Source organism: Corvus hawaiiensis, chromosome 4, assembly GCF_020740725.1.
Source record: "Corvus hawaiiensis isolate bCorHaw1 chromosome 4, bCorHaw1.pri.cur, whole genome shotgun sequence".
Classification (NCBI taxonomy): domain Eukaryota; kingdom Metazoa; phylum Chordata; class Aves; order Passeriformes; family Corvidae; genus Corvus; species Corvus hawaiiensis.
This window is the reverse complement of record NC_063216.1, coordinates 59,973,887-59,990,016: the sequence shown is the minus strand read 5'-3', so window position 1 is coordinate 59,990,016 and position 16,130 is coordinate 59,973,887. Positions and strand designations below refer to the sequence as shown.

The 16,130-nt window shown below is 43.3% G+C and overlaps 1 protein-coding gene across 4 annotated transcripts in view; it reads right to left on the bottom strand.

Moving 5' to 3' along the window:
• MAPK12 (mitogen-activated protein kinase 12) overlaps nt 1-8,463 on the bottom strand; it is a 33,268-nt gene extending 24,805 nt beyond the window's left edge. For 3 of the 4 annotated variants that reach the window (XM_048300893.1, XM_048300896.1, XM_048300895.1), the window contains exons 1-2: nt 8,262-8,463; nt 7,431-7,560 (exon numbers count right to left, since the gene is read on the bottom strand). In XM_048300893.1, the coding sequence (XP_048156850.1) occupies nt 7,431-7,560; nt 8,262-8,377 (246 nt within the window). In that variant the 5' untranslated portion in view covers nt 8,378-8,463. The remainder of the gene's footprint in view (nt 1-7,430; nt 7,561-8,261) is intronic. The other variant, XM_048300894.1, reaches the window with a different exon arrangement.
• Nucleotides 8,464-16,130: the final 7,667 nt, after the last annotated feature.

The following is a 16,130-nucleotide window of genomic DNA, read 5'->3' as shown; positions in this document are numbered from 1 at the left end:
CTCATGGAGACAGACCTATCACTGCTGCAAATCCTCTACAGCAAATGAAGCCACCAAGACCAATGCCCAGCTCCTGAAGAAGGGAATTTTAAATAATGAACCAGAAAACTCTTTAAACATGCCAAGGATTTTGCAATACTACTTCTCTTGCTTTACAAATCAGGTTTTCTAAGAATCCTGAAATCCATCTTAATGTCCAAAATGGTAAGACATACTAATAGCTAATAAATTTCAAAATAAAAGTGAAGGGACTAATTTCCTTTTCCTCAGAGATCTTTATTTAATAGCTGTGGTTTGGGATTACCTTCCTGTACTGGAGCAGAGTCATTCATATTTCCATTCAGGCCAGAGATTTTTGCAGCTATATTAAGCACAAGGAAGTATGGGATAAAATAAATCCTTTGAGGAAGATACAACTCCAGCTACTTGTTCAGGAAAAGGGAAAGAATTGAACGAAGTGTAGTCAACTCCCTCCTTTATAATATGATGGAAAAATCTGTTTCTGTCTGAAATGCTCTCAATAAAGACAGTATTTGTAAAGAACTTTATGATACTTAAAATATAATGTTCCAGCACAAAGTAAACCACCATAAACAATCACAAGAATAATTTATTTTTCATAGTGTTGCCTATATGAAATGTAACAGAGATATCTATGAAACCTTCTGTAAATGTATTTGTGGTATTAATCAGCACAATTACTGACACTATCAGAGATGGAAGCCCATCTGAGGAATGAACCCAGCAGAGTCTGCAATGGCAATGAAAAGCATCTGTGGAAATCAACAGCAGTGCTGCCTTTTCAGGGTCTTATTTTTACCCCTATTAACTCTGCCAAAAGTCAATTTCTCAAATAAATAAGCCCACAAAGAATGCATCTACTGTACATTTGACTGAAAAATAACCTGGATTTCTTCAGCCTCCACTGAAGCACTTCAACAGCTTTTATCTCAAGGACAGGGTGTAAACACTATGTAACTCCCACAGAACCACTGATTGGTTCGGGTTGGAAGGGACCTTTAAGCTCATGTAGTTCTAACCCCTTACCATGAGCAGGGACACCTTCCACTAGACCAGCTTGCTCAAAGCCCCATCCAACCCAGCTTTGGGCACTTCCAGGGATGAAGCATCCACAACTTCTCTGAACAACCTGTGCCAGTGCCTCACAGTAAAGAATTTCTTCCTTATGTCCAATCTAAATCTACCCTCTTTCAGTTTAAACTATTGTCCCTTGTCCTGTCACTACATGCCCTTGTAAAAAGTTCCTCTCCAGCTCTCTTGAAGTCCTCTTTGTGTACCAGAAGGCTGCTCTAAGGTCCCTCCAGAGCCTTCTCTTCTCTGGGGGGAACAACTCCAGTCCTCCCAGACTGTCTTCATAAGGGAGATGCTCCATCTTCCTGAAGTGCAAACCCACAAAACTACCCATCTACTGGTCTGACTTGTTTTCCACAGGTATACATTTACTTTGAAGCCAGTGGGGGGGGTGAGTAGCAGCATTTCCATCCTTTCTTAACCCTACTGTGTGTTCCCTGACCACACTCACCAACTTTAACTACTGTTAACAAATAAATAACAGATTCACATTGGTGAGGTGGTTTCTGCCCTTCCCTTCTCAGCTGCCTCCTTTTCCAACAGCAGAGCAGAACGGTGAATAGCTCCTCATCTCTGCCCTCCCCTGCAGTTTGATGTACTGGATTACTTCTGTTCAAGGACTGACCCATTACATTTCTGTAAAAGACATTTTCTGATGTAAGCAGCAGTACATCAAGAAAAAACCTGAATCTAGTATAAATTAATAAGTAATGTAGGTTATGTCTCTCATACAGTAAGTGCTGCTTTATCTTGCAGATTTTATGCATGAAAACACAGTGAAGTTGAGTGGCTTTAGCACTCAGGCTAAACATGCACGTACATTTCTTAAGAGAGAGCCTTGCTAGGGTGCACTGAACTATGTATTATGATGCATTAAATTTTCTGCAGGATTAACTTCATGTTCCTGTGCTGATCTACATCATGGGCACCTGCATCCTTTTATTACACTAAGAACTCTCCATCTTTTTAAAATTTTAACTACTCATGCCAGGGCTTGCACCACAGTCACCTTTCTTCCTCACAGAGTACCAACACATGAGATGAAGAATGCCTGCAAGACCTCCTTTTCTTTTCTCCTGCCAGTCAGCACACTGGCATACCCATGAGCATCACCACACTCTTCCTTCAAAGGATTAATATGTAACACTGGACAGATTCAAATCCTGCAGACAGACTCATCTTCATCTCTAGATTGGATGGCAATCAAAAGAGAAAGTTTGGGTTTCGGTGCTGTTTTTCTTATTTTCATTTCATGGAATAAGCTCATCAGTCTGCTTTATTAGTACCCAAGGCTGGGTGTGAATAAATGGCTATCAGCTGAAGCCCAGCCTACATAAAACATCTATTAGTCAGATTAGGAAAATAAGCAAAAATGACAACAGATACCCCTATGTTGATTTATTGACCTTTGAATACCAAAATAAAATTACTCCAGTGTCCTGTTAGCTCCCTAGATGTGCTAAGCTTTCAGCCAGCAGAAAAGCAGACAGGAGTGTTTCTCCCTTACAAATTTTTGACAGCAATAAACCGTCCAGTTATAACTGTGTTTTTGCTTTCATAAGGACCAATAAGGAGATTTACCATTTCCAGACAGGATTCCTGAATTGCACTTTACTGGCATATATGTACCCAAAGAATGTGAATTTTTAGCTGGTGCAGTCCTGCAGGACTTGCTGCAGGAAACCTCTTCTAACACAGTAAGCACACTCTCATCCATTAAGGCATCACTCATCTACAACTCCCTTGTTGGTCTGATTTTGTACACTGCAGATGCTGTTGCTTTCCACTGCTCATGTCAGGCTAGATGAACTGCAAAAAGTGACAGATTTAAGATTTTTCTCAAGCAGGAACACAGCCTGACCCATTATTTTCTCTGGAACTAATTCCTCCTGTGGTTGACACTGTGTAGGTGTAAATAAAAAGCTCAACATTTTTTCAAAATAAAAAAGAAAACAATTAAAAAGCAGTCAACCTGAAAGTGCATCATCCTCAAAAATGTAACTGTAGAGAGACAGGTAATTTAGTGTCTGTTGGGTATCCAATTCCTTGCAAAGTGGAAAAAAAAGCTTCATGTTTCTCATAATGCAAAACACACACTGGTCTTCACATGTGGGAATACACCAGAGAAGAATTTCCACTCTGAGCAATGAATGAGAGCATAATATAGAGTACCTTTAAACAATTACTGCAGTGGCCTCTTACATACAGAGTTTCTAGGAAGGGAAAACATCTGTAGAGTATTAACTGACCCAAGAAATGTTTAATGGGCATTTGTCAGAAATTTTACACCAAAAACACATTGAGAATTTAATTGGTAGAATTGCGTCAGAATTCCCATGGGTGCCTATATGTACATGGGTATATACATATGTACACATGGGTATTTACATATGTACACACACCACACTTTGATAAAGTCCACACTTTGTTCTGACAGGAGCCACCAGCATGAGCTCTTCTCTTCCTCTCTCCAGTGCCATCGCCCTTTGCCAGCTATTCTGCACTCCTGCTTGAAAACTTCTCTTAACAAGCTGGAGGTGAGCAGGGCGCCAGGGCTGGACCACTGCAAACAACTGTCCAGCTGCACTTGTTTCAACAAAAGAGGGTATCAAGGTATCACTTACAGTCCAAATGTGTTAGAAAATCCAAGTTATTTGCCAAAAGAAACTAAATGTTCTGCATCTCCACTTACTTGTCTGACTTTCGCACTGCATACACAGACATCTCCATTAACTGCAGAAGAATACACAAATACAGAGCTATGCAAATGTTTAAGAGCTAAAGCCAGGGCCAAAGTTAGCATGCTGGCCATATTCTTACTGCTTTTGGTTTTAAGCCAGTGCCATAATAGATAAGTTTTAAAGGTCCTCATTTTAAATGAATTCAAAATGGACAGAAACACAGAACAGAAGAAGCACTACTAGAAAGTATTTCCTAAAGGTATAAAGACTCTGTACAAGATCCAACAGATGTGAAAGAAATAATCAAGAGCTGCTAAGGTTGTAATGGGATGAATACTACAAACTAGCATGATTAAATGACGGAGTAAAACAACCCCAAGCAGTGCTTCCTTCATTCTGCCTTAGCTGTGTTTATTCCTCATTTCCATACCATGCCCTCCCCTGTGCCAGCTATTTATGCAGCTACAGAATGATCCAGCAGCTTATCCCACTGGAAACAAACTTTTCTTTTCGGCAATGTTGTAGGAATTGATCTGGGTTAAACTGCTTCTTTGGTAGTAGAAGCAGCTTATGAAGTTTGGGAAACATCCTGGGTCCTCTCAAATTAAAAGCCCTACCCCCCAAAAAAATAAACCCCAAAAAAAGCATACCAGTGTCATTAAAGACTGATTTATCTCTTAAGAGCCAGATCTCATCCTCTTCACTCACAGCCTCTGTCCTTGGCCCTCTACAGCATTACTCCTTTGGACTTGTTTACAAAGGGTTGATGAGAAGTCCTGTGTGATCAAGTCTGCATGGTTTATATAGAAACATTCCTCGCCACATGGTCTATGTAGAAATATGCATCACTACATTTACTTGAGAGCCATTATGGAGTGAAAAGGTCTAATGAAAGATGGTATGCCAGCAACCAGTCACCTCCTCCTGAAAATGCCTAAATACACAAGCAAATTCACCTGTGAGTTAGCTTCCCTACAAAGTAAAATATTTTGAATTCCATAAAATTCAGGAGAATTACTCCTGTATTTGCTTTTACAGGACTCCTGGTCATCCTAAAACCCTTCTACATAAAAAAGATGAGCATATTCCTCAAAGGGTATATAATGGAGGTCATCTAGGGTATTAAGCAGTAGTTTTCCTCCATTTTTATTCTGACATGCTGATGAATTATATCACTGAGACACAGGTTTAATGGTATCTTCTGCTATCTTAATGAAGGATCAGAGCTGCTATTTTTAACACAATGTATCAGACCATTACAATTTCTTCCATCATTCTGAATAGAGCGTAAGATTAAATAAATTATGATAATGCATTGCTGCATGCTTAACACAAAAATTCCCTGAAAGCTACGAGGGGCAGAGATGGTCCTTTGAGAGGCAATCACAGTGAAACAAACAAAACATCACACTTTCCATTAAAGCCAACATGAAATTCCTTGTGATTACAGAAGTAATTTTGAAACAAAAACAGATCAGAAGAGTGAATTGGATGTAATTTTAACTATCAAATAAACAGAAGAAATTCTCTCCTGTGAGGGTGCTGAGACACTGGAATGGGTTGCCCAGAGAAGTTGTGGATGCTCCATCCCTGGAAGTGTTCAAGGACAGGTTGGATGGGCTTCTCGGCAACCTGGTTTAGTGAAAGGTGTCCCTGCCCACAGCAGAAAGGCTGGAACTAGATGGTCTTTCATATCCCTTTCAATGCAAGCCATTCTACGATTCTGTGATTGTATGAAATATGCAAAAAGCAGCTCTCTGACAGAATGGTTGTGGGTCAAAGAGGTCAGGCTGAAAATCATGATGAGGAGCAATACTGCCATTCTGGTTTAATACTGGATGGGTGGAGCAGCTAAAGGAGTACCCTTGAGATCAGCTCGGGAACTGAAAATCCTAAAAGGCATGGTTGCTGCTCCTAATTCACCATGGGCAACACGACTGACAAAAGGCAGTGAGGCTAGGGTGGTGGATAGGAACTGTCTTGATGGCTGTACTACCATGTCAGTCTCATCTCAGATGGGTGGAATAGTCAGCTTCTGCCTCCAATCTCTGCAGGATCATTTATTCAGTCTTTGTTCTCTAATAAGTAGATGCCATAATTCACGTTAAAATCTTTCTTTAGTACATAAACCTCTTTTTTCTGGGGCCCAAACTGTTTCCTAAGACTGTAAATCATTCCATTCCTTCATATAGATTGATTTGTAATTTGTACACATTGTGCTCACATTCCCCAGTGAGCATTTTCTTCAGGACTCTTTCATTACCAATTGAGTCACAGTGGTATTCTAGAGTATTATTCTAAAGGGCATACACTGCATAAAACCTGCTAGGAGTGGAAAATGCTCCCCAACAGATTATTCTGGGAAATGGAAGAAAAATAATCTCAGAATTCTGGACACAGTTAGAAGCTTGGCAACTGCATGGGCTGCTCCACTCCCAAATGTTCAGTAAAGAAAACGCTGAGAGTATTAAAGCCCATACACAGAAGTTTCCTGCAAACATTAACTCTTTTAACATGTGCAGCAGTGGTTATGAAGCAGCTACTGTGAAGTAATCAGACTAAAAGGTTTAGATTAAAATATACAAGCAGACAGTTTCTTAAACCTACAAAAGCTCTTCTTTCCTTCTGGACAGTCAGGATATCCCACAAATTATTCTTCAAATGAACCTAGTTAATACTCACAATATTAGTATTATAATGTTAAATGGCAAAGACTAGTTATTATTACCAATTTCTCCCATCCTCACTTTCTATCTCTCAGCTTTTTGTGAAGGCCCTCTGAATGGAGGTATGCTCTAATCTTCCACATCAACTAACATTTTAAACGATGTTCTTATGCATCATTTTAACAACTCCCTCCAAACTATCAGGCTTTTTATTTCATATGCATTCTTCATGAATAGCACTTAAAACTACTACTATGATCCTCCAAGCCCTTCTCACCTGGAATCCATGCTTTGACTCCACAAAAACTGTTTTCACACAAACTTCTTCATTTTTTTCCTAAACCACTAAGCAGTATTGGGACCATGTATCTTTCTTTAACTTCTTTCAACACTTCTTTCTACAGCTGTTCTTCTTTCATGTTACATGGGAATTATGTGCAGAGTTCTATAAGCTATTCTCTGCTTCATAATAAAGCAACTTGTTTAGTCATTTGTGGACTTTTCCTGTTTCACAGTAATACGAGCCTGAAACTTTCAAATGCTTCGTGAATGATCAAAAAAGAGAAAAATGCTAACCCCTCCTCAACGTTTGCACGTGTGCATCTTCATGCAAGCTCAGGGGAAAAAAAAAAGAAAGAAAAAGAAGATGCTGGCACCTGAAACCTACAGACCCATGCTCTGTACTCTCCTGCAACTCACAGGAACACAGTGACGGAAACTGTAATTTCTGGTCTTTAATCCCTCTCGCTAGTGCTGAGCAAATTGCACTGTGGTCCTAACCTTCCCCACCCAGTCTTTCCTACATGGAAATTAAGTGGTGTTTCCCACAGGATATTCTAGTTTGTGTGAACTGATGTTTGTAGGACAGACAAAAGACAGGCTGAAAGATTCCAGAATTCCCTTCAGCTACACATCTGCCCTGTCCAAATCTAAATATTTTCTTTGATTTAAAGTGCCTAAGCTATGGTTTTGAGCTAATGACCCAACTCACGTTTTCATGCTTCATGTGTTTCAGGAGACGCAGCTCCCGGTAAGCTCGTTTGGCGAAGAGTTCAGACTGAAAGGGGCGGTACAATTTCTTAATGGCCACTTTGGTGCCACTTCTTCCATCGACGGCTGAGCTTTAAGGGAAAAGAAAGAGTTTGGTGAGCAAGGACCGAAGCAAGTCTGCGAACCAGAGCAACCCCGGCCGGCACCGAGCAGTGGCTGCATCCTGCCCCTCGCTGCCGGGACCTCGGCCGGCAGCCCCCATGCCCTGGGGAAGACCACCTCCCCAGAGCACCTCTGCCAGCAGCCATCTCACTTCATTCGCCTGCCACACTCTGTGATGAAATGTAGACAAATACTAAAAGCTTTAAAGAGGAACAGCTAGAGAATGGGGAAAAAAAAAATACCCAAACCAAAAATAAGACAAAAAAATCCCACAAAACGCCCAAACCCACCACCAACGCAGACCCAAACCAAGAAGCCCGTCCAAAGGGCTACAACACCCCGGGCTTGGGGACACTGCCGCTCCGGGGTGCCGCGGGACGGACTCGGCAGCCGCGGGCAGCGCTCCCCGGGCACGGCTGGGGCAGCGCTCCGGGCTCTGCTCGCCCCAGGGATGGAACACGCGTGGGTCGGCTCCCCCAGCGGGACAGCGGTGAGGCCAGGTGAGCAGCGGGGCCGCCCCTCTGCCCCCCTGGGGCCGGCGGCACCGGGCGGGTCCGGACAACAACCGGGAAAAGTTGGCAGAAGCAGCACGCCAGAGGGCCGGGCCCGGCAGCGTCCTCCCGGCCACCGCCATCGCCTCCGCCCGGACTGCCCCCGCCGCCCCGCTCACCACACGGCTCCGTAGGCGCCGGACCCCACAGGCTGCAGGTCCCGGTAGCGGTCCCGCACTTCCCAGAGGGTCTTGGTGATCTCCTGCCGGTAGAAGCCATTCTTGGGGGAGGACATGGCGCCGCCGACCCCCGCCGGCACGCGCCGACAAAGAGCCCGGGCCGGGGGAGCGGGAGCGCCCAGCGCCGCCGAGCCGGGCTGCGCCGGGGGGCTGGGCCGAGGGGCTGGGCCTGAGCGAGCGGCGCCGCCCGCGCCCGCCCCGGCCCCGCGCAGCCCCGCCGGCAGCGCCGCCCGCCGCCCCGGCTCAGCGCTGGGGACCGGCACTGAGATCGGCAGTGGGGTCGGCACCGGCAGCGGCCCCCCTCCCCTCCAGCCCGGGCGTCAGGGGCTGCGTTCCGCCGAGGTTGAGGCGCGAAGGGCGCGGTGTCCCGGCGGCGGGGGAGCGTGGCCGGACAGAGAGGCAGGTGCCGGGGCTCTCGCTGTCCGTGCGAGTCCTTGCAGTGGGGAGCAAACCCCTCCTGGCCGTCTCTTCCACGTCACGATGCGACCCCTCACGCGGAGCCCGTTTTGCGTTTGTGCTCGGGTTCCGGTGAGGTGTCACCGACTGCTGCATCGAAGTGTTAAGGAGTACGAGAGGCTGCAGCTGGTTGAGCTGGGTTTGTGTATGAACAAAAAAGAGCTTCTGTATGGCCTCTGCCCTGAGACGAACAGCTGAGGGGTCCCCAGATCATCCCAGGGTCAGACCACAAGTTACAACAATATTTCACATAGTTAAATAAAAACCAGCACACACTTGGTTCAGGTGCTCAGAGCAAGTGGTACTGTGCATGGCTGATGTGAACTGGAATGGAACTGTTGCAACAGTGGCTTGAAATTACTGTGGTGCTGGAGTATGGACAAGAGCAACCTTCTCAGTAGCTCTGCAATAAATAGGCCTGGGCCAGCAACACGTGTAAGGCAAAGACCTGGATTAAAATATGTTTTATGTGTTCTCTGTGTGAATATAATTAAAATTGTTGTCCTTCAGGGTCTGGTAAAGCTTTTTTTTTGTTTGATTTCGCCCCTGAGCAATGTTGCTGAGGTTAGGTAATTCAGACTTGCTGTCACTTCAGTTCAATTTATGGTTTAGCTCTAAAGGGGCAATCTGGCCAAATTTTGTGGTTTCCGATGCCATTTTGGTAGTTGCCAGGGGCCCAGCCCTTTTCGTGCCTGACTACCAAATGTGGAAGAGCCACCCTGCCCTCACTCCTCCTGGGATACCGGAAGAACACAACCTTCCAGCCACCAGCCCTATGTTCCAGTGCTGCTCTCCGCTGACCTGATTGACTCTCTGGTTTAGTAAGAATGGAGAGCAACCTTCTGACGTTTAGCAGTTAATGTGAGGCTTGTGAGGAGTGTTAGATCAATGGTAGATGTTTACTTTAAAAAATCTACTGCCCCAGGAGGTTTTTTTTAAATTTCTGACATCCCGTCTATGCTGTTTGCCATTCAGATGATGGCTGGTGTGATATGTGGTACAGGTAAGGTGAAGGATAGAGTAGCTTCCTCTTGTTTTGAACTAGTCCATTAGTTAAATTGCTTTTAATGACCATTATATGTATTTCAAATACAGAGAGGATTAGTTCTGCTTTTCATCCCTCACTTACTTTTCCTTTATCCAGTTGTGACAAAGTGATACTTTTTTACTGCTTGCTTTTTATCAAGGCAGAAAGCAGATGATTTTGATACAGTAGATAAAAGTACTAACTTAGCACCAAGACAAGGTCACTCTTGTGCAGAAGCTGAGAATATTGCAGAGCAACTTTTGTAAAAGATTTTAAATTGACAAAGTCATCCACTGCTGGTTTTCCCATGTTTTTCCTTCATATAAGTATTAAGGCATACTTTGTGTCTCGGTTTTGAAAGACAGGTGTCTGCTAAGGAAGGCAGAGGCCCCCCTTGAAGTGGCAGATATAACCCCTTTTCCCTCCAAGTTATTATATTTTGAAATCAAGGGCCTTTAGGCAAAGATGTGGGAAATAGGAATAACAGTTCTTTACTATATATATATATGTATATAACCAGTCAAACAAAACAACAACAACTATGGCAGTAACAGCAATCACAAACCCAGTCCCAGCCTTCTCGGCTGTCGGGCCCTTTCCCCTCGGGTGCAGTTCCGCTCGCAGCCGGCAGGGGCGCTGGCGGCTCCCGGTGAGCAGGGCAGGTGCGATGGTTCCCCCGCGGCTGCAGGGGGCGCTCCGGAGCGAGCTCGGGAAACCCGCGGCTCTGGTGCCCTGGGATCCCGGGAAGGGATGGAACAAAGGCTTCACAAACCGCTGGGCAGCTGATCCCGGACTCTCAGGAACAGCAGGCTGGAATGGCAGGGACGAACGCAAATCCCGGGTGGCAGACGAGATGTATCCAGATGGGAGAACCCCACGGAGGCCCAGGCAGGCAGGGTGAGCAGGGCTACAGCGTAGCGAAAGCTCGAAGCAGCAGCGGGGCAGGGCAGCCACAGCTCGGTCTCCAGCAGGGCAGGGAAAGCGGCTTTTGGGGTCCCGGCGTTGCTTCCAGCAGGAAGAAAGAACGGCCAAAAAGAAAGGAGCAGCAGCTCCTTTCTCTGCAGCTTCTCTCTCCGGACGCTCAGAGCGAACTGACCCCACACCCAGGTGTAGACAAAGGAGTAGCCCGGCCCGCCCCACTCCCCTTTTTGTCTTTCTTAAGTAGAGCTATTTGTCCCCTAGCAACATGCATATGGGAGAAAATTCCTTTAACAGGAAAACCTAAGACTAAACTAAAACCCCAACACTTTGCTATAGATAGATAGATGAAGTAGCTGTGTAGGTCAAATACAAGACCAGCTTTTCCCACCATGTCACACATAGAGGAGAAGAACTGGTAAACTTACTGAAAAGACTGGGAAATCAGCACTGTTGTAACAAGGAAAGCTTTGTCTAATAAACCAGTCAAAGTGTCTATGAAGGGAGTGAGGCAAGAAACGTGGGTCCGTCCACAGCTGGTAGGTCTTACAGCAGTGTCACAAACTGCATGAGTCTTTGCATCCTGCTAGGCTCAGCTGGATCCATGGTGATGTGTTTTCCTAAAGACAGTTTGTTGCAAGGGGACTAATAGATGCTACAGCCATATCTTACTCTGGGCAATGTGTGCTTGACAGGATAGATTAAGAAAGGAATGCTATCAGATGTTTCTGCTTCTGGCATATGTTTATTGTAAAGTTCATAGAAAAAAGGGACCTTCTTCACACATCATTAACAAAAAATAATAAGTGCATTAATGGTGCAAAAATTGCCCTTTCCTAATGCTCATCCCATAAAGGGAAGATTTAAGAGGTATCAGAATGTGGTGGTTTTTTTTTTAAGAACCATCTTTTGATGTGCTGGGCGGTTGCCATCAGCTGCAAAGCATATGAGGTAGATGGGATGTGTACAGTACTCTTTCTAGTCCCTCTGGGTACTGAGAGCTCAATTTCACTCCAGCCTGGAGGTGAAGCTTTGGTGCTGGAGCAGAAGCTCTACAAGCGAGCAGTGAGAAATCTAACCTTGTTTTCCTGAGAAATCTTACATGTATGAAGTCTGGTAAGAAAGTTTGATGGCAAGGCTGCTCACCACAAATTATCACTTGGAGATGACAAAACAGCACAGCCCTTTTTGTCAGGAGCTGAACCGTGGGTGAGCTGCTGGGCCCTGGGTGCAGGAGTGCATCAGTGCCAGCAGGGAGAGGGACTGGCACCTGATCTCCAGTCCAGGCCCAGATAACGAGCGGGAAAGAAGATCATACAAAGTCCTTTGAAAAATCAAACATCTTCCCATCTTTCTGCCTGTTTATATGACTTTCACATGGTAGTTTTATTCTTTATACACTAATTCACATATGAATAATTTAGTTGTGTAAAATATACCTTAAATGTCAATAAACATAAAATCTTGCTGAATTGTCAAAATCTGATTCCTAGAACATTATTATTTTTAACAAACTTTCTATATCCCCACCTTCAAAAAATACTCTGTGCTTGTCTACCTAGAAATGTTGCCATGGAGGAAGTAAGTTCATTTTATTTATTACAACAAGAAGTAAAGGTTAAAAATAATAATAAAAAAAAATCTCAGTTTTAATCTGAAAATACTCTTGTACTATTTTGTCCCCACCCTTCCCCACTGCAGTAACTGCCAACTATTTTGCAACTTTTCTGGTTTTGTCTCTCTGCCCCATGAGCAGGGTGCTTCAGTTCCAGTTTCTGTGACATGTAGCCCTCCTGGGGGCCTTGCCATGTTGCAAGGTCACTCAACCATCGGCAGAAAGAAATAAATATGCACCACCTAAGTGCTTTTTTATTTAAAAAACATAATTAAAACTATACGTTTCATTTTTTTAAAGAGGTCAAGTGAGAACTTCCTAAGTACTACCCCGTTATCCCTGCTTGCTGGAGGTGGGTGGAGGAAGAGAAGCCAGTTGCATAGAGTAGTAAACACCTATGTATAAGTCAATTACTTTTAACACTCGCCTAACTTTTTCTCCTCAGGATCCACCAAAAGGTCCTCTCCTACAATATACTGAAGGAGTTTAATTTTTAAACTATCACAGACTGTCGCAGTATGAGATGCTATAGTGTACAGAGAAAAAAAAAACCTCCTGAAGGGTTTCCCAACTTCAGTGCAAAAATCATATGAAAAGAGTGCCAATGGATATCACTGATGGGTAACTTTACTCATCTGTCACTGCATAGCTGTGCACATCTCCTGTTTAAATCACCAAAACGGTTGTGGCTTTCTTATCCCCATCTCACCCATGCCTTAGTTTTTTGTGTTTCCATCTCAACCTAATGAGAGAGCTGGGCAGGACAGGAGTACTGTATGTAATTTTTGCACAGAGCGTAATTTAACTATGGGTTCTTGATTTGAGCCATCAGGCTCTAAAATGGAATGTATTATCTGAGTGCTAATCTACATGGTATTATTCTAGAAGGAACAAGGTATTGCTCCGTGGAGGCTGCCAGTTATAGCAGATTTAATGTATAGTTGTCTCGGGGCTGCCACTGCAATTCAGTATTTCTGCTCCATTCAGTATGATTTGTGATTGAATTGGAACCTAAAAGGACTGGCTAAAACCTCTGTGCTATGGTACACATCTTAATTTGTGACAATAATTGGAGCTGGGGGACTATGGGAGTTCAAAATGAAGCATTTGTATGTGTGCAAGATTGAAGCCTAATTGAAGAGTTTCACTCATTATGTAGAAATTTCCAGTCTAATGGATTAAGTGTTGGAAGATTGGTTGGAAGATCAGTGTTCACATAGAAAACTCACAATATATTCCCTCCTTGTAGTGAAAACTTAGACCCTTTTAGGTGTATCAGTTCAATATTTTATCTTACAGCAGAAAGAAGGGCAGTGGCAGTGACACTAATGTAGCTTTCTAAATCTCTTGGTACTAGTGCCTTAAAACCCCTTACCCAGACTCAAATCAATGACATTTGGTACTCTCACTTGTGCAAGTGTGCTGATTTTCTAAAGACCAGAGCTTGCGTCCATAAACACTAGCAGCAGTAGCAGCAATGTGAGAAAAAAAAGCAGCTGCTTTTAAAGCAAATGGAAGTGTTGCTATTAATTCCTTCCTGAAGAGACTGATCTTGTTGAGGTTGAATCCCTTTCTGCTGCTAACAAAAGCAGAAATTTACAGTGCAATTCTCTTTCCATGAGAGCTAAATCTTTACCACTGCTCATCTGTCAGGGATTCCCAGGCCAAGTCAGTAATTTACAGATGTAGCAAAGGATATACTCAAGTAATTTGTGCCGGCAGCTCAATATGGTACTTTTTGGACAGATTAATCTTTGACCAGCTCCCAAGAGTGGGGAAAGTAGAGGTCTGTTTTCTTGTTATGACCCAGGAGCACATGTGACAGGAAGAAAGAAAGGAAGTGACTTTTGTATTGATTGCTTCTCACCTCTGTCAAAAGTGCTTTTGCTGCCAACATTTTGTCCTTGAAAGGGTTGTTCCTCTCCTGACCCTTAGGATGAGCTCACTGTGTCAGATCCTGCAGCACAGTGACCCTTCTTCCCTTTTGCTTTCATCTTTTATACCATATCAAAAAAACACCAAGAGCACTCCCTGGAACTCTGCAACAATGCTGTCTAAATAATGACTCTTGACCTATTGATAATTACATATTTTTTTAATATATCAGTATTGATTACCTAATTTCCTATTATTTTTCCCCTCTATAAATTCTCAGACTTATTAGTAAACCTGCTGTTTCATACTCAAGTAGCGACTTTGTATCTTTAGGGTATGGCACATGATATCCTCTAAAACTGTGCTTCTCCTCTAAACTATTGTTGGCTTTTCTTTCCATTGGTCCATTGTAGATTAAATTTTTTTATTCTTGTCTGCTTTGTGTCATATCAATTTCCTGTTGCTGGGTTTCAGTGCTGATGAGGTAAAGAGCTTAAAAAATAAAGATGCAGACTCTAAAAGTGTAGTGTATACTTCGGCCTGTCAAAAGATTGAGATGCATGCAAAAGATTTTCCTTTTGCAAGACCTTTTGCTGCCAGTGACGGTAAAATTGCTAGACTTGGGGTTGCACTAACCCTGATTATAGAGTGAAATAATAAATAACTAGGAGTGATTTCAGTTCAGTAGGTGGATGGATTACAAGCTCTTATGACTGGAAGCTGAAATTAGATAAATTCAGATGAAAACTAAATTGCTAACAATGTCAGTAATTGACCAGAGAAAGCCCTTGGACAGCTGTGCTCTCCCCACTGGAAGCCTGAGCTGCCTCCTCCATGTGCAAAGCCCAGCCATGCTCCTCTGAGCTTGCAGGTGGCCAGGGATGAGAGTACCCTAATTTAATGCAGGCTAAAACCTATGCTGCTCTCCTCAAACATATGTGCAATGTATAGAGCACCTACAAAGGCACAACTGTGCTCATGGAAGTAACAGTGCTGTCAGGAGATTAAACCCCCACTGTTTAAGCAGGCACCACCGCAAGTTTTACAAATAACATTTGGGCCACGTAATCAATGCCTTCATTAAAGACATTTTTAGCAAATAAATTTTTTAAAAAGTTTTATATTTATTTAATCTTTAAAATTTATTGTTTAAAAATTTTAAGCCATCTGCCTCACCAAGCCTGACAAAGCCCTCACTCCTTGATGATTACCTCCATTTGCCTGTTTGCGTTGGTTGAGAAATGTTTTCTTCTGTGTTCAAATGATGAGCATTCTTAGTGCTAAGCCTTCCACCTTTCTGTCCCAGTGGGGTACTGGCTTTCCAATTACCCTCTCCTGCTGTCATAAACTGATAAAGTTATCAAATTGTAGTCCCATATTGGATTGCCACAAGGGAGCTGGTTACCTGCCCTAGAAAAATACTTTAATTATTGGCTTTTGAGGTCTAAGTAATTGCCTTCATTTTGCATATCTAGGAAAAAGATTCTGTCTATCTCACTACCACACCGTCTCTTCTTAAAGGCACTCTTTTTCTTGATGTTAAAATGAGATGATTTACAGGTTTTGATGGTAATTCATTAAAAAGAGCTGAGCTATTGTTGCCCATTACTGTCACCTTTCATTAGTTTAAGTGTGGCTATGACCGTATTCTTCCTACATAATTTATCTCCTAGAAAAAAATTGCATCTCTGAATGTCAAAGGAAATATTCAGAAGAAGATTCAGAGTTGCCGGAAGAACAAATTTTGGAAGAAATATAAAACTTTCTTTCTATCTCAAGTGGCAGAGTTATGGCAACCATAGTTTTATGCATCCTTTGAAACATTTGACAACGGCCACCCTTAGAGCTAGGAAACCAGATCAAACAAATGAAGGGACGAACCCCATAATAAATTAATTGTTGGACACAAAAAGTTCTC